This window comes from Delphinus delphis, chromosome 8 (genome assembly GCF_949987515.2).
Source record: "Delphinus delphis chromosome 8, mDelDel1.2, whole genome shotgun sequence".
Classification (NCBI taxonomy): Eukaryota; Metazoa; Chordata; class Mammalia; order Artiodactyla; family Delphinidae; genus Delphinus; species Delphinus delphis.
Window position 1 is genome coordinate 109,492,068 of NC_082690.1, and position 22,132 is coordinate 109,514,199.

Genomic DNA, 22,132 nt, shown 5'->3' on the forward strand with positions numbered 1-22,132 from the left:
GGGGCGGGATGGGGGCGGGGGCGAGGGCGGGGGGAGCCTCACCACAAGCAGGGCGAACAGAATCACGCCGCAGCTCCACACGTCTGCCTTGCGGCCATCGTACTTCTCTCCCTGTGGACAGCACTGGGGTTGGTGCGGGCGCAGGGCCGGGGTCTTTCCGGGGATCGAGGGGCCCAAGGGGAGCGTCTGGGAGGAGCTGGCCCCGTGGGCGGCGCCAAGGACAGGAGGCCAGGCCCCGGCCTGGGGGTCCACGATCTCCGGGGCAGGGAGGCCCCCTAGGCGGGACAGGGACCAGGGTGGGGGCGCGTGGTGGGTTGGCTACTTACCCGGATCACCTCCGGGCAGGCATAGTGGGGGGACCTGGAGGCAAAGGCAGCAGTCAGGGCAGGAGACTCAGTACCCACCGCGCACCCAGCCGTCCCGCCCCCTGCGCTTCTGGACCGGCCCCAGGACCGCAGCAGGTGGAGACGGAGGGGAGGGGGAGGGGAGGGGGAGGGGGGAGGGGAGAGGGGGAGGGGGAGGGGAGGGGGAGGGGGAGGGGGGAGGGGGGAGGGGAGGGGCCCTCCCCGCTCCCCCCCCGCTCCCCCCCCCACCGCAAGCTCTGCCTGGGACGGATGCCCCACTGTGGGACCCTCAGGCCCACCAGGAGGCCCCAGGGCTTCGGTGCCGATTCCCTCACAACCTAATCCCCCTGCCTGCTCCTGGGGGAGGCCCAGGCCTGGGACCCAGGGGCCCACCTGCCCTGCCCAAGGAGACGGTCACCAGAGGCTGGACCGTGAGGCACCCCCATGAGAGTGCTTGCAGCCAGGAAGCTGGCACGCCAGCCTCACTCCCAAGCACGGCAGGGAGCTCCCAGGGCAAGACCGGCCTTTCCGAGCCTGGCCACAGAGCCGAGGGATGTAATGGGCCAGGCGGGTCGCCTGCAGCCCCTCACTGCACCGGGGAGACGGTGCCAGGAGCAGAGCCGGGGCCCTGCCTCCAGCCCAGGCTGTGGGGTGCTGGGGGGCCCTGGGGCTGCGGGGCCACCTGGCTGGGCAGCCGCGGGGTCAGGCTGTGGGCGGGGCAGCAGCCCCTGGCCTATGGAGAAGCGGCAGCCGGTCCGGGGCTCAGCTCACCCGCAGCTCGTCTCCAGCAGGCTGTCGCCAACCTGCAGCGACGCCATCCCGAAGTCCGCGATCCGGATGTTATTCTTCTCGTCCAGCAGAAGGTTTTCTGGTTTCAGATCCCTGTGGCTGGGAAGGAAGGCGGGATTGAGGCTGACAGGGGTGGGAGCTGCCGCCCCTCCCGAAACCCCGCCCTCACAACATGAGGCCAATGGCAGCGCTGCCTGGTGATGTCACCAGCAGCCAATCGGAAGTCTCCTACGGGGCAGACGGCTTCAAGGTGGCAGGATAGGACAGGGACTCTGCCAGCAAGGGGCAAGTTCTGCTTTGCTCCCTGAGGTCGCGTTCCCCTTCGCTGCTCCCACCACCACACCTACTCTGGGCCGAGGCCAACCTGGAGCCCCCAGACCGAGGGTGCCCTGACCCCAGGACCCCTGAAAAAACCAAGACTTGGGTGGGCACCTGGCAGAAAGCTTTCTGATGCCCCTGGGCTGGGGGGCCAGTAGAGGATACACTGCCTGATCCAGGGGGAACGGGGGGAGTGCAAGAGTGGGGGGAGGCACATCTGCAGGGACGGGGGCTAGCGGGTGGGGGACAGGGCACCTGGAGGGGCGGGGGACGCACCATATGGAGTGACTGTGGCAGAAGTCTAGCGCAGAGATGATCTGCCGGAAGAACTTTCTAGCCTCTTTGGGGGTCAGCCTCCCCTTCTTGACAAGGTAGTCGAAGAGCTCCCCACCAGACACGTGTTCTAGCACCAGGTATCTGCGGGGGACGGGTGGGCGTCGGGTGGGCGCACCCAGCCAGGGCACCGCTGCCCAGAGGCGGTGGGCCACCACCCCATCCCGGCGCCATGCTCCACCACGTCCCGGCACTGGGCACCCTCAGCGGGTGGGGTCCCCGCCCGCCTCCAGGGAAGCAGGTCCAGAGGAGCAGGGCCACACTGGGCCCCAAGGCGAGAGGGGCACTGCAGCTGCTGACCTTCTTGCGAGCCTGAGGCTTGGCCCTTCCAGGCCCTCCCTGGCCACCCCGGGCTGGGCTCCCAGAGGAGCGGGGGGACACACAGACACTCAGGCCCTCAGGGAGCCCTGGCCAGCAGGGCAGACCACAAAAAGGCATGGGTGGGGGACAGAGCACAGCTGGTCTCGGAAGATAGGGGGCGGGTGTGGGACGAGGGACTGGGTGGGTGTGGCCGGGAGGCAGGTGGTGAACGCCCCCAGCTTGGCTCACGGCTGGGGTGATGCCGGAGGGTAGGGGTGAGCTGCTGGAGGCGTGGGCTTCCCATGGCGCCCCGGGTTCCATGGGGACCCCACGCCCCTCTGCGGTGAGCAGTGGGCTGTGTCCAAGCTGAGCCTCCCTGGAGTGGAATCTGAGGGGCTGGTTTCTAGGGGTGGGCGGGGGGGTGGTCCAAGACACGTGGACACGGATGCCTGCGGGCCTCAGGGGAGCTGGGCCTGGAGGGCTGAGCACAGGCCCCGAGGAGCCCCTGGTGGGAGCCAGGGAGGGGTGGTTCTGGTGGGCTGCGGTGGCTTGGGGAGGGGAGGTGGGTGACAGGGGACGTGCGGGACCAGGGCTGGTGAGGATGAGGGTGTGGGCCTCGGGGGGCTGTATCAGGAGCTGGTCTTGCAGGAATGGAGGGGCTGGAGCGGGCGGGGGGGCAGCCTGTCTGCAGAGAGGAGGGGTTGGGGGGAGGAAACGGCTGGAGACACAGGGTGGGGACACTGGGTGGTGTTCGAGCAGAGGCGGGGCCAGTCCCAGGGGACCTGCCCTGCTCTTGAGCGGGAAGCCACAGCACAGGCCCAGCGGTGCCCCAACCTCGGTGGCAGAGGTCCCCTGCCCGCTCCCCTGCCTCCAGGCTCCCTGGGCCGCCTTGGGACCCCCGGGAGGGCTGGGCCCACCAGCACCAAGGCCGGCCGCTGTCCACCATGCTCCCGGCATCCTGTCACCCCGCCTCTGCTCAGCTGCGCCCCCGCCTGGCCTGCTGTCTGGGCCCCTCCCTGCTTCCTGCCCCTCCTGGGGGCCTCTCCCCCTGCCTGGCACCCCCACAAGTGTCTGAACAGAAGGAGGCAGTGTGACCGGTCTCCTGTGTGCAGAGGTGGGCAAGGCCTGCCCAGCACCCACCCATACCCCAAACTCATGGATGTCATCAAGACACTGCCAGGTGGGTCCCCAACGTGGGCCTGTGGCCCTCACGGGGTCCCGATGGCGGCTTCAGCTCAGCAGTGTCGGGGGCCCAGGACCACCACCTGCTTCACACCCCCAATCCCGTGGTAACCGGGGCCCTGCTCTTCCCAGGGCCCCCAGGGGGGGTGGCTCTTGTCATCCCATCTGCAGTTAAACACTCAGAGTTGGGCACTCATGGAGCGCTGGGTCTCCGGCTGGCACAGGAAGAGAGGGAGGCCCGAGAGCAGGCGCTGCTTGTCGGAGGGGCTGGGGCTGAACCCGGGCCCCCTGCTCCCCCAGGGCCACTTCCTGCCCCCACCTCCCCTGCCCGAGACAGCGCTGCAGCGGCTAAGGCCAGCCTGCATCAGGGGCCCAGTCAGGGCTGGGCTCGAGGCCTTGAGGGCCCCTGGGGCAGGGGGCCTGCGGGGACCGTGCCAGGCCAGACCCCTGCCCACACCCCCTCGCCCAGCTGCCCGTCCCCTCCCCGAGGGACGCGGCCCAGCAGCCAGGCCTTTCCTACAGCCACACACGGGGCAGCGGCAAAGCTGACTCCCCCGAGGGGACCCTGTGAGCGGCCACCCACATCCCCAGGGAAGCTCGCGGAGGCCACACAGCGGGGGACGGGGGGTGCTGCCCACGCGGGGAAACGTCCGCCAGCCTCAGTGGCCTCGGTGGTGACAGGTCAGCCACGCTCAGCATCCCAACAGCAGGCAGGGGGAGGGGCCTGGGTGGCGACAGTGCGGTCGGCCGGCCTGGGGTCCCCACCCACGTGAGGGAGCACGCGGGGGCTCCGAGGGGCTTGGCACGGGGTCCGTGGGAGCCCCCAGCAGAGCGGCGGGGTCCTGAGGCTCGCTGGGGCCGGGAGAAAGGGCCTGAGGTGCTCCTGCCCCTCAACGCCCCCCTCCCCCGAGTCTGCTCCCCACAAGGCCCCATCCTCAAGCCAGTGGCTCTGCAAGTCCCCGCTGGCCAGCCGTGGACCTGGTCAAGGAGCAGTGACCGCCATGGCCTGTCCTGCAGACCCCCTCCCGGGACGGCCCCCCTCTGCCCCCCAGCTCTCCGGACCCAGCAATACCTACAAATATTTTTTGTTTTCATAGACGTCGTGCAGCTTGAGGACATGGGGGTGCTCGATCAGCTTCAGGATGGCAATCTCCCGCTCCACCTGCGGGGAAGGGGGCGCCGTCACGGCAGGCCGGGCTCATCCCCCCACCCGTGCGCCGCCCACCCACCCGTCCAGGCTGTGGGGTCACAGAGCCCCCGGGATGCTGGGCTCCTGGGGCAGGTCCAGCCTCGCACTGGCATCTCTACCCCGTGGGCCGCCTCCCTGCCCTCCCCCAGCTGCACTCGGTCCCTGCCAGGCCTCCGGGGGGGCCCGGTTACACCCCCGGGTCCACTTCCACTGAGATAGCTCCTGTCTCCCCACTCAGATATCTTGTGGCATCTTGACCTTAGCGCCCCAAACTGACACGTAAGACCCGCCCCCAAGCCGGGCGCTGGCCAAGGCAGGATGGGAATCGGTCAAGCCGCCACCAGCACCGCCCACACCCCATCCAAACGACCGCCACCTCCCCTTAAAACCAGCCCGTGGCGCACCCCCAGGCTTCCCCAGCTGGGCCCACCCGGTCCCCCCCGCCCCCACCGGCCAGAGGGGTCCTCACTGTGTCACTGGCCGGCGCCCACCACGGCCCACCTGCTTTCCTGCCCCCCCTCTGCCCCTCACCCCTGCCCGCTGAGAGGACAGCCGTTCGGACAGATGAGCAGACAGACGGGGAACAGAGCCTGGGCAGCCCCTCCCCGCTGAGTGTCTGGTCCCACCCAGGAGTCCTCCAGTCACGTGGGGTCTGCTTCAGTCCCTAAGGGGACCGGACTCCACCAGGGCTGAGGGGATGCTGAGGTGGGGGGAGCGGGGAGGAGGAGGGGCTGCGAGGCCTCCTGGGACCCCGCACTTCCTCTTCTCCCTCAGAGACAGGGGTCTCCTCCTGATTCTAACGGGGGAAACTGAGGCCAGCCAGCCCTCTCAACAGATGGGGCAGCAGGACCCAGCAGGAACCCCCTTCCCAGGCAGCTCGCCTGCAGCCTGGCTCCACCCCGCCCACTGGGCCTCCCCACCTCCCCTGGCCGCCCCCAAGCTCACCTTCATCAGTACAGACTCGCTGAGCTTCTCGCGGTTGACGATCTTGACAGCCACCTTCTGGCACGTGACACAGTGAATCCCCAGCTTCACGAGGCCTGGGGGCGAGGGGAGCCCTCAGACCCCGTCTGGCCACCGCCCAGGCCCGACCAGCAGGGCCCCTCCCGCACCCAAGCCCGGCCCCTCACTCAGTGCCGGGATCCTGTGCCCCTGCCCCCCAGCCTGTCTTGGGCCAACCCCAGGCCAACATCTGCCCTCCCGCGCTCCCTGGTCACTGGCCAGAGGCTGTCCCCAGTGTGGTCACTCTGACCCACGCCACATACGGGCCGTCTGCCCCTCCAGCGACACCTGGAGTCCCTCCCCCGGACCTTAGCCGGAGCTCAGCCCCTCGGCAGGGGAGCCAGGGTGCCCTCAGGTCCCACAGGCCCCTCCCCCACCTGTCACCCTCCTCTTGGCCTTCGGACCCCTGGACAAGGTGCCCCCGACACCTGTGTCCAGCTCCCTGCTCTCCCCAGGACACCAGCACAGGCCCAAGGCCCCTCCCCCGGCAGCTGCGGCCCCGCAGCCCGCCTCCCTGCATCTCCCGTTGGACGGGACACTGCCGATTCACCTCTGCTGTCGTCACCACGCTGCAGGGAGCCGCGGTCCTGGTCACTGCCCCCTGGCCTCCTGGCCTCCGCTGGACCTTCTGTGGCCTCAGACCGAGATGCCCTGCATTCTCCCCTCCCAAGCCCGGGCCCGACCTGGACGTTCCCCCAGGTGGCCTGTGTTCCCCGATGGGCACGGAGGTGACCACCACAGTTCGGGCCACCCCTGGCATTCGGGCGCCTGGATGCAGCGTAGGACGACCTGCTCCCCACGGCACTGCAGCCTGCGTTTTGAGGGATGTGGAGCGCTGGACGCCCCTCGGTTTCATTCACACTTTGCCGACTCTGCTGCTGCTGCTTTAGTTACGACCTTGACAGTCTCACGGTTCCAACCACTCGGGTTTGCACTTGCCCCTTTTTACGCTGCTGAAGGGCGGCTCTAACAATTTGCAAAGCCCTTTGCTTTGTACGGGAAATGAATTCTTTGCCATGTGCATCGAAAACACGTTCCCCTGAGGGGCACATCTCTTTATCAAGCCTTTGGGGCCACGAGCAGTCACACCCTCCCAGCAGTGTCGCGTCCTCCTCCTTCCTGCTCCCCGTGGGCAGTGAGCCCGTTGGCGGCCGGGAGATGACCTGTGCCCCCCAGACACGGGAGCAGCAGCAGGCAGGGCTGGACGAGGGGCGGGGGACCAGGCCCGGTGGAACCCCTGAGCCCTGAGCCTGGGGGCCCGGAGCTCCTCGGCTCAGGGAAGGACAGAGGTCCCGCAGGGGGGCCCGCTGAGCCCCGGCTCCCACCCGGGAAGGGCTGCGGGCTCCTGGGGGCTCTCCCCAGCTGCCTTTGATCCAGAGCCCGAGCCCTGGGATTGCAGGTCAGGAGCCGAGCACAGAGAACAGGCCCCGGGCAGCAGGAAGAGCGCCACCGGCATCTGTAATTCAGAGCCGTGGCCCAGGACTGCTCTCCACAGCCTCCAGGATGGGAACCGGGCCTGGCACTGACCCCTCCACCCCGACTCCAGGCAGGTCTGGGCCCAGACGCAGAAACGGAGGGGGAGCCGGCCTGAGTGAGAAGCAGGCTTCTGCCTGGCAAGGCCCCCAGACAAGGTGCACAGGCCTCGAGGAGCCGCAGCAACGGCGGCCAGGCCGCTCCCCGGGGGCACAAGTCCCTAATGCCCAGGACAGATGGCCCAGAAACGCCCCTCAGATGAGCCTCACACCCGTGCACACACACCCCTACACGCGTGTCCTCAGGGGTCAGGGGCACGTGGGGAATAAAGGGAAGTGAGCTTCAACTCAAAAGGGAGCTGGACAGGGACGCAGGCGACCCTCCGGAAGTGGAAAACTAAGTGGCCTCGAACGCCACCCCCATCACTGACCACCACAGCAGCCAGCCTGCTGACAGAGTGCTGGGGCCATGCGACATCGGGGACCTCACTTCACAGATGAGAAACTCCATCACCAGCTGGTGCACAGAAAGGCCAGGAGGACAAAGGACCCAGTGGACAAGGTGCCCTGGACGAGCCCCATGCCAGGGCGCGAGCCTGCCAACCCCTCACAGCCGCTAGCGGGCCTGTGGGCTGGGCCCCCGGCCAGGACGCGTGGCTGGGGGGCAGGGGGCTGCCCTGGGCCGCGTCCTAGAACTCTGGTGGCTATCTCCCTGCCTTCACCTTCCTCCGCTTGCTGCCTCTTTCCCCGAAAGTCCTCTGCCCACAGACTCCTACACACCCCTCAAAGCCCAGCATGGAGGTGCCCCTCCTGGGTGAAGCTTCCAGGCTGCCCTGGCTGTGCTGGTCTCCTGCAGCCCCGGGGTCCTCTGGGGTGGGATGTGTGGGTTCCAAGCAGTCCTGCCACTTCCCTGGAGGCAGGAAGCAGAGTGCACCCTCGGGAGGGCGTGCTAGGGAAGCCCAAGACCGCCCTAATTACCCCACCCTCCAACAGCTCTGGCTCATTTTCCAATTGTGATTTCACCTCTAATTATTGCCTTTGCAGCAAATACCGCGCATGTCAAGTGAAGGCAAGGACAGGGCGTCACAGATAATTGCGGGAGGAACAGAGGCAATCCCGCCCGGCGGGTGCTTGAGGGTGCTGCGCTGTCTGCAGGAAGGGGCTCCTCAAGGGCGTCCTGAGGACCCCAGGCCCACCCACGAGCTCCCCACCACACCCCAGGCTCAGGCACAAGGACGCGTGTGCACGAACACGGGCCCCCACCTCCCGGGGCTCCTGAGCACGGCTGGGAGAGTCAAGGGGATCCAGGAACCGCCAACTGAGAGCAGACTCCGCCCCAGGGCGCCCAAGTGTGCGGGACCTCCCCGCACCTGGGCCAAGGGCACGGGGCAGCAGGACAGCCCTCTCGAGCACCCCGGCCCCTCCACTCATCTACTATGGCTCGAGGGCCAAGAGGCGGCCACAGTGCTGGGGGCAGGAAGCTCTCCAGGCCTGGCTCAGCGCCCTCCGCAGCCCCCGCTGGCCCCTGGTTAGCCGTCAAACCCAGGGCACCAGTCTGGTCGGAGGAAGGAGGCCAGGGCCCCGGGCGGCCCAGGAGTGGTGGGGAGCAGAAGGTGCAGCCCGCGGGGTTCTCAGACCTGCAGGGGTCCAGCATGGGAGGTGGCTGGACAAGCCTGTGGGGTCAGAGGTCAGGCAGGGGTGGTCCTGAGCAGACGCCTCACCCTACGGCTCTCTGGTCATCCTTGGCCTCCCTTTTCTTCTTGGTCAGGTACCTTCAGGGAAGAACCCTGCCGGAGAGCCCTGCACCCAGGGGGCTGCCAGCTCGTAGGAGTGAACAGAGCACGAGGGACCACCGCCCAGTGGGGAGCCCCCAGAGGGGGGCCCAGACTCCACTGCCCAGAGACTGCCATTGGGGCTGGACAGGGGTCCAGGCCAGGTGACACTGCTGCAGCTGTGGGGGGTGGGGTGGCAGGGAAGAGGACCCTCTGCACCCCAGGCTCAGCCCTGTAGCCCAACAGGGCAGTCAACACTGGGGGGTGTCAGCGGGGCCGCCGGAAGACTCCCCTCCCTACAGACACAGGGGGGTCACTCCCTCTAACTGCACGCCAGCCTCCAGCGCTGTTTCCACCCCCAAGTGATGAGCCTCTGTGGGTGCCCAGGCCCACCTGGGAGGGGAAGGCCCTGGTCTGGTGCGGTCGGCATCAGGCTCCCCTCTCGACCTCTCAGGGTGGTCCGGCCAAGGCCTGCTGCCCCATCCCTGCAGCCCCCATCCCAGCAGCCCCAGCCCTGCAGCCCCAGCCCTGCAGCCCCCAGCCCCGCAGCCCCAGCCCCGCTGCCCGCAGCCCCCAGCCCCGCTGCCCCCAGCCCTGCAGCCCCACTGCCCCCAGCCCCGCAGGCCCCAGCCCTGCAGCTCCAGCCCTGCAGCCCCACTGCCCCCAGCCCCGCAGCCCCGCAGGCCCCAGCCCCGCAGCCCCCAGCCCTGCAGCCCCAGCCCGACAGCCCCCAGCCCCACTGCCCCAGCCCCGCAGGCCCCAGCCCTGCTGCCCCAGCCCTGCAGCCCCCAGTCCTGCAGTCCCTGTGGGCAGACAGTGCGGCTCCCAGGAGCCTGCCCCTCCGCCCTTCGTCCTGAGCTCAGAGCCGCTCCAGGCCCTCGGCTGTCCCTGTCCGTCTCCTCTCCAGGTGCCAGGCCACTGCACGGCCTCCCTCAGGGCATGCTTGGAGCACCTCCTGGAGGGCCCTTCTCCCCGCCCCAGGGCCCCTCGCTCCTCTGCCTGTGGCCACCAGGTCCTGAGACCCCAGCTGGCCCCACCCCACCCCTTGGGGGCCCAGTGAGCGTCCTGCACCCATGGCTTTCCTGGCCACCCCCAAGTGGCAGCTGCAGGGGGGTCAGGACCAGAGGGAGGTCCCACTTCTGTCAGCAACATTCCTCTGTCAGGTTCCACCTCTGATTACCATCCCCCCACCCACCCAGCCCACGCGCTGCCCACCTCATCTGAACGCCCGATGGCGACGGGGGCACCGTGGCTCGGTCTGTCAGCCCCCACCACACGGCACTGTGACCACCCTTCCGGAGGGGCGGCGTCCCAGGGGTGGGAGCCTCCCTCCCAGGATTGGGGTGCCTTTCCTACACTTATGGCCCCTGAAGATGGCCTGTGGGTTCCCATCACCCAGGGCCTTCCCAGCACCCTCTTTAACAGGCCGGGAGGGAGGTTCTCAGGGCCTGGGGGCCACGCTCAGCCGTGGTCTGTGGCAGGAGAGCTTCGTGACCTTCTCCCCCGCGGATGACCTGTGTCTCACACACCGCGTGACAACACAGGAGTGTGACCTCGAGCCTACCCTGGCTTGAGCTCCACGCTGCCAGCCAGCGCTCACCGGCCGTGTCCTCTGCACATCCACCACGTGCCAGCCTGGGAGTCCTCTGCACACAGGAACCAGGGCACGAGAGGGGTGCACGCAAGCTAGCGCACACACACGCACGTGGGTCCCGTGCGTGGCTGCCCCCACCCGCGCCTCCACACCGCCGACTGGCCGTGTGACCTCGGCGACACAAATCCCACGGGCTCTGCACAGCGGCCGGGTCTGCCCCGGGCCCTGCTGGCAGAGTCCTGCAAAGTGACACGTGCAGGGCGCATGCGGCGCCCACACAGATGGGAAAGCAAAGAGAGTAAAGGCTGGTTTTGCCATTTCTCGTTTAAATCACCGGATCTAGACCATGCTGCCACCGTGAGCACCATCCCTGGGGCATGGACCCAGCTGAAGGAAGAGACAAGGCCCCTCCACCCCCGGGCCGGGCTGTCCCCTGCGTGGGCCCCTCCCTCGGTGGCGTCAGCTCTGCAGGGCCCTGGAGTTTTTGCCTAAAAGGCCCTTCTCCCCGCCGCCCCGCCGTCTCCATACCGCCTGACACACCGAGCCGCAGCTTCACGGGTTCCGGGGTCCCTCCTGCCCGCCCGACCCCACGGGGGAGTCCCCTGCCTCAGGGGCCAACCCCGAGACCCCCTCCTGTGGCTTCTGCCTCGCGCCCCCCAGAAGAGGGCGAAGGTTCAGATAAAGGGTGGGGGTCAGCCTGTCTCCCCGGAAGCGGGCCCCGAGGCTCTGGCGGAGGGGGAGGGGAGTCGGCACGTTTCTCTGTTACTTCCGCGGGAGCCAGCGGGAGGCGGCCTGGACACCAGAGCCCGCTCTGCCGCAGCGCAGCGCCAGCTGCTGTCCGTGGTGCTGACAGAGCCGGGCCGCGGCCTCCGACGAGCCCAGGCCTTCGGGGGACAGGAAACAGACCCTGGGGGGAAGGGACGGGACACACTCGCTCCTGCGAAGCCCCCGTCCGTGTGCCCACACCGGCCTCCTCGCGCTGGGGACACGGGCACGGGTGACCAGACGGGGTGGAGGGCAGGATGCGCCACAGCCCAGCTCGGGTCACCTGGCAGCTCCAGTCCCCCGTCAGGCTTCTGCTGAGCCCGGAGGAGGGCAGGGCAGCCTGCCTGGGCCCCCCAGAGCCCCTCTGAGCACCCCGGGAGGCAGCAGCATCCAGCCGCTAGCACAGGACCACCGAGCACCACTAACGCCCGGGGCGGTGACCGGCCCTCCTCGCGCATCACTCCCCACTGTGCCTCTGGACCACGTGGCCAGCTAACGTGGTGCCAGGGCCACAAGCACAGCTAACGGCGACCCACTTCCCGCCCACTGTAGGGGCGTCGGGGGATGCTGTTTTCCTGGGGTGGAGAGGATGGAGCAGCCCTGTCACCCTCCCGCCCAGGCTTTCGTTGGACGATGGGGGAGGCGGCTCCACACCGGCTCTTGGGAAGAGTCAGCAAACCTGGTCACCCTGCTGCCCGGCCTGCTGCCCAGCCCTGCTGCCCGGCCCTGCTGCCCGCGGCTGGCACCAGGGGAGCCTTAGAGAGCGATCGGGGCGAGACGGGCTCGGCTGCCCTCACTGAGACGGGGCAAGAGAAGGAATGGGGCTGAGTCCCCAGCCTGGGAGGGGACGCGTCTTCTGGCATCAGTGCAGTGGCGCCTGGCCTCCCGGTGCAGGTCCTTCCTGCCACCTAGGCACTGGCTGCTCCGCCCGCCTCGGTGGACTGCAGCCCCACGAGGACCCCCGGTGACTCGTGCCTCCTGGAAACCGGCCCCGGGCAGTGTGGTCGCCCCCACGCTGCACCAGAGCTGGTCTGTGTGGCCAACGGAACGTGGCAGAACAGACGGCTTCCTGTCTCCAAGGTCAGGTGCTAACAAGAGCACAGCTTCCTTTGGGGTCCCTGGGGTCTTGCTCGGGTGGAGACGGCTGCCTTGTCTCTAGGCAGTGCCCCTTGGAGACGGCCACATGGCCTCCAGGTGACAGCAGGGGCAGGGGGAGCCTCCCGTCCAGCCCACAGCTGGAACCTCGTGAGACCCCTGAGCCCCACGCACCCAGCTCGGTTGCCCTGGACGCCTACCCCTCAAGGGTGGTGAGAGAATGTTTGCTGTCTCAAGACGCTAGGTTTTGGGGGCAGCTTGTTACACAGCAACAGAGATCAAAGAAATACACTCAGCCCTACAACCGCCAGGCCTCAGAGGAACGCCTGGGACGGTGTCCAGTGTGAGCTGAACACACGTGGGGGACAGCCTCACAGACAGGACACGTGGCCTCAGCGGCAGTCGAGCCTGGTGGTCCCAGCCAGTGCTCTCAGATGAGACCCCGAACCGCCCCAGGCCTGAGTTTCCTCACCTGAGGAAGCAGGAAAACTAATCCCCCAACAGGCCCCTGGCCGGCCCGGCCCAGCCCCATAGGACGGCAGGAGGTGCCTGTGAAACCCTGGGACCGGAAGAGGGGCGGCCTCTCCCCCTAGGCAGCCCACCCAGAGGGCGTCCCAGGGCCAGAGCCTCAACCCTGGTCTGTCTCAACCCCCAGCCAGCTGGCCGGCTCCCGCCATCGCTGGGGGAGAGCAAGGGCCTGCCCGGCTCCCGGGACTAAACCCTCCCAGGCCCGGCCAGGTTGGGAGCCCTACGGACAGCAAGGCGCACGGATGCTGGTGGTGGGTTGAGGATGACGCACGGCCCTCCCCACTCCCGGGGGGGTGGGTGGAGGGGGCTGTATCCTTGTCTTTTAAACCTTGGGGAAGCTTCTGCCACCGGGAGGCCGCTGAGAAAAGGGGACTCCTCGGCCCGTCCTCTGTCTCCTACACTGACCCCGTCTCTTCCCCGGCACAGCCCCCTCCACTGTCTGCCTGCGTGGGTGGGGGATCCTGACGGGGGGCAGGAGGCCACCCCACTAGGGTGACGGTTAACCCCACCTGGCTCTCCTGCCATCACCCCCCACTCGGGGTACCCAGCTGTGGGGGAGGAGCCCTGGTGGCACCCGGGTCCAGGCTTCCAGGAAGAGCACCCCCTCCCTCATCCTGCAGGACCAGGGATGGCTAGGTGACAGCCAGGCGACGGCCAAGGGCTCCCGGCCGCAGCGGAGCAGCTCTTGAGCCCACGGGCAAGAGCGACAGTGCAAAACGGGGATCCGCTTGGGGCCCCAAGCCCAGTGTGCAGGGGCTGAATGGTGGCCCCAGGAAGATGTGTCCACGTCCTAACGCCCAGAACCCGTGAGCGTGAGCCTGTCTGGGAAAAGGGCTTTTCCAGAGGTACTTACGTTACAGATCTCAAGAGGAGATCACCCTGCATGGAGGGCGGGTGGGCCCTAAGTTCAATGACAAAGTTCTTATAAGAGAAAGACAGAGGGAGACTAGACACAGGCGCACGTGAAGAGCGGAGGAAGAAGCCGTGGGGACGCTTCTAGAAGAGCCAGCAAGCCACCGGAAGCCGGGGGAGGGGCCTGGAACCAGCCTCCCTCAGAGCCTCAGGAGAACCACCGCAGACTTCCGGCTCCTGGAGTTGAAGGTAAGATTCTGTTGTTCTAGGGACCAGGGTTGTGGCAGTCGTGTGGGGCCCCAGGGAACTGTGCAGGGTCCCTTCAGCTCACATGGTATTTAGCTGAGTCTCCTCTCACCCCAAACCTCCCGGTACGTTTCAGAAGGGTTTCCGTTCACTCCAGAGGCCTCTATGTAAGCACAGACCTTCACGTCACTCAGTGTAACGGGAGCCCCTCCCCAGGCCCACATACACGCGGCAAAGGCCTCTGTGCCCGCCGCAACGGGCGGCTGCCAACAGTGCTGGAGCACCCAGGGGCCCTGGAGAGGTTAAGGACGGGACTGGGGTGGGCTGTCGGCTTCCGCTGCCTCTGTGAGCGCTGAGCAGCTCTCACGGCAAGCCTGGCTGGCACCCCCCTCGCCCTGCCTGCACCGGCGACATCTGGGGCACAGGCCCTGGGGGCCGCAGACCTGGTCAGCCTGGCGCCATGGCTGAGACCCTCGGGCGGGCGGGCTCTGGGCAGTGGTCAGGCCTGGATGTGGCCCCTGCTCCAGCCACGCCACTGTCTGGTCAGGACGAAGGTTCCCGGCTATGTTCCACTTGAACCCTGATCCTTGCAATGGCTCCTCCCTTTCTCCAAAGGGGACACAAGGCCAGGTGAGGCCTGCAGGACCCCAAGGTCCATTCACTGCCACTGCCCAGGGAGTCAGGGTGAAACAGCCCCGGAGCCGGGGCTTCCCCAGCTGGTGTAGACACAAGTTCCATCCCCATCACCCCCTCATTACAGGCTTGGGGAGTCGAAGGTGTGCTGGGCAAAGAGGTGGAGGAAAAACAGATGCTGGAAAGAATGCCTGCAGCTGCCCGGGGCTGCAGGAGGGGCAGGTGGTGGGCGGTGGCACGTGAAGTCCCTTTCAGCACCACGGACAGGAGCCGGCGCGGCCCAGGGACAGCAGGCGACTTACTCCGGACCACACTGCAGCTGGTGGACGCCAGAGCCAGGATGCCCTTGGAAGACAGTTGGCGATCCTGGGGCACCTCCCCCGGCCACAGCCCTGGCTCTTCCCTGTGCGGAGCAGGAGGCCTGCCTGCGCCACACCCTGGGGACGTGGCACTGTTCTGGCCTGTAAACTCAGGACACCAGGGGCACGCACACCCTTCTGCACGGCCCCTCGTGCATCAGCCCCCACCTCAGGAGATGCCGCCGGCCCCCCCAGGTTCCAGCGCCTGGACGCGCAGCCCCACCCAGGCCCCCCACAGGGTCTCCCACGGCTCGGGCCCACAGAAGGGCCCTCGGAGTGCAGGAGAACACCCCCCTCCAACCGTGGGGTGGGAGGTGCTACAGGAGCTCCCACCCCTCGGAGGGAGTGCACCAAGGCAGGGCCCGGAGTTGGGCCGGGCAGAGGATGGAGCTTGGTGGCCCAGGACCCAGGTGGAGCCCTGGGAGTCGGAGGCAGGGCCCAGGCGGCTCCACCCGGGGAGGGACCCTCGCCCCCTCCAAGTCTCTGAAGCCGGTGCTCAGGGAGGTCCAAAGCGCCCCCCCCCCCAGCAGGGGCTGGGGGGACTGCCTTCGCCACCTCCAAGGCCCGAGGGGGAGACCGTGCTGGGAGAGGGTTCACGTTGCTCTGGGCCAGCGAGGGTGGGAGGTGGGGGGATCGCGCTGAGGCGAAGCCCCCCCACACCTGCAGCCCCCCCGCCCCCCCAGCGGCCCGGGCACCCAGCTGCCAGCGCCCTCTCCATCCTGCCTGACTTCCGTTCACACCCGACCACCAGGGGCCCCATGGCTGGGCTGGGGAAGTTCGGGGACTGCAGGCTCGGCCTACAGTGGGCCTGATGAATAAACGAAGAATGGCCACAGAGAGGCCAGCAGCGCGGCGGGGCTCCACCTGCGTCCGCGGCCGCGCCCCAGTAATCCCTCCTACTGGACGGGAGAGCGGGCCTTGGAGGACGTCTGGGGGCGCTCTCCGCAGCCGCCCCCTCTTCCTCCCTCACGTCTGCTCCTCCAGGCGCAGCGCGGGGGAGGGAGCACAGCACAACGACCTGCCCCGGCCCCCCGGGTCCCTGCCCAGGGGCGCCCACGCCCAGGGGGTCCACTTCAAACACGCGCTGCCTGCGCGCCGCGGGCCTCCGCGGACTCAGACCCGCGCGGGAGGGGGCGGCCTCTTTGAAGTTGCCGCCCGACATCAAAGCGCGCGCGTTCCCTCATTAGTGGTCCCGCCTGGTTCATCCCGCGCCCCTCCACCCCGCGCCTCCCTCCTTTCTCCGCCCGCCCGCGCGCACTCAGCCCTAGCTCTCGGTGGGCTGATAAGGCGCCCCGGTTCTCTCAGCCTCTCCTCCTGGGGTCGGAGCTCCCCAACCTCCTCCTCCCCCCTTCCGGTTGGCGGGGATGCCCCGATCGTGCGCCCCAGCTTTGCGCTGCATCCGCCCCCGGTGCGCCCACGCTTCCGGGCTCCCGGTGACACCCCGACACCCCTCACCGCGCTCCCGGGGGGACGGGGGGGGGCGCGCTCTCAATATAGATTCCGCTATTTCCTTCGCCCACCAGCGCCAGGCAGGAGGGAGGGGGAGGCGGTGGCGGCGTCTCTTGGGAGACAACTGTTCACGCTCCGAAAAGGAACCTCTCAAATTAAATTAATTAAGCCCTGACATATTTCACACGCACTGAAGCCACTCAGCCGCCTCCGCTGGGCTCCCTGCCTGCCCCGCCCACAGCACCCAAACACAAGGGGACTGCTGCCCCCTCCGTGGGACAGGCCGGAAGCCCCAGGGCAGCCCTTGACCCACGGGAGGAAAGGGACATGGGGGCCGCTCCCCACCCATCCCCAAGAGCCCTTCCCACCTGCACGGCCATTCTGCGCCCCTGACGAAGCCTCGGGGCGCTATTCTGGTACCTGAAGGCCCTTCCCCCGCTGAGCCAGCCATATTTGGACAGCGGTGGGCACAATGGCCGTGGTCAGGGCCGAGGCTTTGAAGCCTGGTTCCCCATCTCTGCCTGGGGTGGGGACTTGGGTGGCCCCTCCAGCCACAGGGGTGTACTAACACCCTCTCCTGATGCCAGTAAAGATTAAATGAGAAAACACTCCATCCCCCTCTCTCACACACACACACACATCTCAGTCCTAAGCATCCTACACTTCCTCTCTCCCCCTCCCAGAGGCATCTGGGATTGCACCCACGAAAACGTACAGCTGAGGGTTCTAACCCTCAGCACAGCCAGGGGGTCTCCAGGGTGGGGCCAGCCACCCTCGCCCCACAGCCCAACGCAGCCCTCAGGGCCTTGGAATGCTTTCAGGCCCAGAACCGCTGAAAAAAGATGATCACCCAAGCCTGCCCACACCCCCCTCCCCCCAACACCACCAACAAGCAGCTCCCTCTCAGCTCTGTGCCCGGTGGGAAACTGCTGATAGGAACCACCAATGGAAGCCCTGGGATGAAGAACTTCATTGGCCAGGACACAGTTGGAGGGTTGCGGGTGGGTGCCGCAGTGATCCTGGGGACACAGCCCCTCCTTCCCGAAGAGACACTCAGGCCAGGCTCCCAAGGTCAAAGCTGAGAAGGGGCGAGATACTGGGCACCTGCTGGTCGTGAAGGGGATGCCAAACATAGAGGCCTCTAGGCCCAGTAAAGGGGCTCTGGAAGCAGCTAGGAACGGGAACATGCCCTGTGGCCCGGAGGTGCCCAGAGGCGCTTCCTAAGCAGGCCACACAGAGGCGTGTGCTCAGAAGCATCTCCAGTGGAGACAGACTGGGAGTCAGAAGACGGAGCTGGACGGAGGAGGGCTGAGCCCAGAGGACTCTGCTGGCCCAGGTGATGGAGGAGACGGCAGAGCTGGGTGGAGTTCTGGGGAGGAGGGGCCAGGAGAGATGCTTGCGGGGAGACCCTAGGAGGAGTCTGGGCTGGGAGCCAGTACCTGGAGAAGCTGCCAGGGCCCTGCTGGCCAGACAGACCCAGGTCCCTTGCAGTTGCCTCCTTCTGACCCCACCCTCTGGATTAAAAAAGAGGGAGCCTGGTGGTGGAAAGGAGATCTCAAAACATTCCAGAAATCTCTTGAAGAAGGAAGACAGGGGGCTGGTGATGGGGGACAGGGCAGGGGCCGGGCCTGCCGGCCTCCAGGGTGCCCTAGAGAGACTCCAGGTGCCAGCGTCAGCCAGGAGCAGAGGGCAGGCCTGGGACGGGGCTGCAGAAACAGATGGGCACGTATCAAGGGCACAGATGTGGGGACAGCCCGGGTCAGCATCCCCTCCCTCCAGGCCAAGACTGAGACACAACCAGGGACAAAGCCCAGGACCACAGGGGCCAGGAGGCTGCCCTGCTCGTCCCTGTTGTCACACGCTGAGTGCTCAGCCCCTGCCATCAGCGTGCCCCCACCAGACACCCCACGCTCTGAACTCCAGGCAGGAGACCCCCTGAGGAGAGACCCAGGCAAGAAAATATTCCTGCTTCTCACACAGAAGGCAAACAGCCAACCACGCCACTCGAGGGAGCCCGAGAGAGAAACAGCGCTGACTCGGTAAAAACAGACATTTTAAAATTATGTTACTGTTTATTGCATTGACTTGCCAGGATTTAATCAGCTGCTACACCTATAAAACAAGAAATCTACAGAAAGGATGAGAAAGCAAGAGAGAGCTCTAAGATATAATAGTAATGGCTAGAGAAAGGAACTGCTGAGATAAGGGCTAAAGGCACGAGAAAACTCGTTGCTCCCCCAATGAGGCGGAGCAAAAAGCAAAAAGCAAAGGTGAAACAGTAAGAGAGGATCAGTCCGGGATGCCCGATGTTTGTCCAAGGGGAGCAGCTAAGAGTGAGCAGAAACAATGCCCTGGAGCAGATGGGCGTGCCAGAGCAAGAGGCCCTTGGTCGGCCCACGCCCTGGCTGCAAGCTGGCCCACGCCCAGGCACGGCCTCTCGAAGGTGAGATCCCGGGAGCCTGCCTCATTCCTTCATTCGCTGACAAGTATTCACTGGGCTTCTCCAGGGATTCAAAACAACAGCAACGAAAAGAGGGTCCACAGCGTGGCGCTTACGCCCTTGAGACACCTGGCTAGAGCTGAACAGAAACTCGCTGAAGTACCACTTAGTCCTGACCCAGAGAAAGTCCTACCACCCTACAGGCCTGGCAGAGGGAAAGGCAAGCCCTTTCTGGGGAAGCCTTACCCACTGCGCTGCTCTTTTCAATAAAGAACGCCTGGCACACAATAAAGATGACGACATACACAAAGAAGCAGGAAAAGAGGAAAAGGAGCCACAGCAGGAGCAGGCTGCAGCTGACCCAAAACGCAGAAGTTTCTGGAAAGGATTTCGCAGTGATATGTATATATCTATATCTATCTATCTATATATTTTTTAATTAGACGAAAAGATGCACAAGAAGAATTCACTGAATGGACTTAACAGCAGACTGGACACAACAGAAGAAAGGACTAGTGAACTCTAAGACAGGCCAATATACAGCATCCAAGCTGAAGTATGGAGGAAAAGAACAAACAGAAAACCAAACAGCACGAGAGACCTGGGGGCAGCACCCGACAGTCCAACATACCTGTAATTGGAGTCCCAGAAAAAGAGAAGGGGGGGTTGGGGGACAGGGTGGAGAACATATTTTAAGAGAGAACAGCCACGCATTTCCCTAAATTATTAGCTATTTCAGCCCACAGGTCCATGAGACCCACTGAACCAAAAGTATGACAGAAACACAGAAAACCACACCAAGGCATATCACTGCCAAACCGATAAAACTGAGAGGAAGAGAAAATCTTAAAAGCAGCCAAGACCAAAAACGCACATCACATCACGGGGAGCACCAGTGGTGCCTGACTTCTCACCAGAAACAGTGTGACCAGGAGGCAATGGCTTACACATCCTTGGTGCTGAAAGAAAACCTAAAGTTCTATAACCAGCAAAAATATCCTTCAAAAGTAAGGCAAAATAAAGACATCTGTAGCTAGGCAAAAGCTGAGCGGATGTGTTGTGAGCGCTGTAACAGCACTAAAGGAAACTCTTCAGGTTGAGGGAGACCCAACCCACAGGCAGGAAAGGGCGCCCCAAGGAGGGGACACAGGACGAAACGGGAACACCCTCCCCGGAAAGAGCATCTCTTTAAAGAAGCGACTCTGCAGAAGCAGCAGCAAAGTACTGTGGGGTTACCACCAGGCAGAAGCCAGACAACAGGGGCCCAGAAATGAAGGGCTGCGTCAGGAGGCCCCTCCCCTCTGCAACGTGGGGCAGCGCCAACTCCATGAGGACTGTGGGGCTGTGGCAGGCAGGCACGCTGCAGCCCCTAAGTCAGAAGGTCTCAGCCTCTGTGGCCTCGTGGTCCCCTTACACTCATAAAAGTTACCGAGGACACCAAAGAGCTTTTATGTATGTGGTCATATCTACTGATATTTATTGGATTAGAAATGAAAACTGAGAAATTTTACAAATATTTATTAACTCGTTAAATATAATAAACCCAGGATTTCCCTGGTGGTGCAGTGGTTACGACTCCACGCTCCCAGTGCAGGGGGCCTGGGTTCGATCCCTGCGCAGGGAACTAGATCTCACACACATGCTGCAACTGAGAGTTCGCATGCCACAACTAAGGAGCCCGCCTGTCGCAACTGAGACCCGGGGCAAATACATAAACAAACAAATAAATATTTTTAATATGTATATATAATAAATCCAGTATACACAAACATAAATAATTTTTATCAAAAATAGCCATTTTTTTCAAAGCTCTAAAGAGCTAGTGGGAAGAGCGGCACTGTTCTACATCCTGGCAGATCTCTTTAACATCTGCCTTCAAAGAAGACACGTGGGGAACCTCCGGAAATTTCCCTGTGTTGAGGCGAATACCATCGTATAATGATATCCTATAATGTATGAAAACGGTCTGGGCCTCATGGACCACCCCCCACAAGGATCTCCCCAAGGGGTCCCTGGTCTAAGACTTTGCGAACAACTACTCTACAGTAACCGCTAAAGAAATAATAAAAGAGGTGCAGCGAAAACACTAAAAGAGGAAAGAAAGTGGAATGACTAAAACAATACCTGGTTGACACCAAAAAAGCCAGGAAAGGAAGGAAAATGTACAAAGAACAGACGGACAAATAGAAAACAAATAGACAGCAGGCTTAAACCAAAGCGTGTCAGTAATTACACAAAATGTAATGGATCTAAACACTCCAACTAAAAGAGACTCAAACAGGGGAAAAAGGAAACTCAAACCCAAGTACGTGTGGTTTACAAGTGACACTTCAACTGTAAGGACACACACAGGTTGAAAGTAAGAGGATGATAAAAATGGGCCATGCAAACCCTAAGATGCAGGAATGGACAAGGTCACCCGGGTGACCATCAGCAGAGGAAGGCCAAGCTGACCGGGGGCACCCCAGCTCGCAAGCTGGCAAGATGAGGACGGTCCAGAGAAGCGGAGTGGGGAGGAGGGGGAAGAAAAAGGCAAACGTGGGGCTTCATAAGTTAAGTGAAGGAGGATGTCCAACTGCGTCTGATGCTGCTGACGGGGCAGGGACTGCCAAGTGACCACTGACTTGGCACTGTAAGGGTCATGCATGCAGCAGGGTGGCCGGGTCAAGAGGTAGAGGGAAAAGATGGGGGTTCAACGGGAATCACACTTTCGAGGAGCTCTGATGTAAATGGGGGCAAAGAAAAAGGCAGGTGGGTCAGACTGGCATCTAATCTCCCATCAGCACTTGAGGTCGGGAGCTAATGGGGAGGAGCATGAGTCCGCAGAGAAGGTGCCTCCCGTGTCGCTTTTCCTGGGAAGTCACCTGACAAAAGGAGGTGGCAGACCAGAAGGAAGTTAAGATCCCATCCGGAGAGGAGTCCTGGGAACTCCCCAAAGGAGGCCTCTTAGAGAAACACGGCAGACTAGAGCAGGACGGAAGGCTCCGGGAAAGAGGTTACCACGAGAAAAAGGGGACTTGACAGATCGGATGGCCTGCCCATAAATACGTGTAATGAGTTTTATAATAATAGTGCAATGAAGCGGCTTCCCTGGTTGGCGCAGTTGTTGGGAGTCCACCTGCCGATGCAGGGGACACGGGTGCGTGCCCCGGTCCGGGAAGATCCCACATGCCGCGGAGCGGCTGGGCCCGTGAGCCATGGCCCCTGAACCTGCACGTCCGGAGTCTGTGCTCCACAACGGTAGAGGCCACAACAGTGAGAGGCCCGAGTACGGCAAAAAAAAAAAAAAAAAAAAAAAAACAAATAGTGCAATGAAAAAGAAAGGCAACTGGGAACTCCAGGAAAATCAAAGGACTCTTCAAGAAAGTCATGGTGATGCAAATGGAATGTGTCAAGAACATAAACATTCATGGGGTCTCAGAAAAGAGATTCCGCTGATGGACTCCAAACCCCTGATTCTCCCAACTCCT

General features: G+C 64.2%; 1 protein-coding gene across 17 annotated transcripts in view; it reads right to left on the reverse strand.

Moving 5' to 3' along the window:
* Positions 1–22,132, reverse strand: part of BRSK2 (BR serine/threonine kinase 2) — a 64,397-nt gene that overhangs the window by 18,160 nt on the left and 24,105 nt on the right. For 16 of the 17 annotated variants that reach the window (XR_009520452.1, XR_009520451.1, XR_009520448.1 and 13 more), the window contains exons 2-7: positions 5,401–5,495; positions 4,343–4,428; positions 1,728–1,868; positions 1,116–1,232; positions 327–360; positions 43–111 (exon numbers count right to left, since the gene is read on the reverse strand). Coding sequence is in view for 12 of the 17 variants with exons in the window: in XM_060019531.1 (XP_059875514.1) it covers positions 43–111; positions 327–360; positions 1,116–1,232; positions 1,728–1,868; positions 4,343–4,428; positions 5,401–5,495 (542 nt within the window). In the remaining 5 variants the exon portion in view is untranslated. Of the gene's footprint in view, positions 1–42; positions 112–326; positions 361–1,115; positions 1,233–1,727; positions 1,869–4,338; positions 4,429–5,400; positions 5,496–22,132 lie in introns of those variants that run through there. The other variant, XM_060019526.1, reaches the window with a different exon arrangement.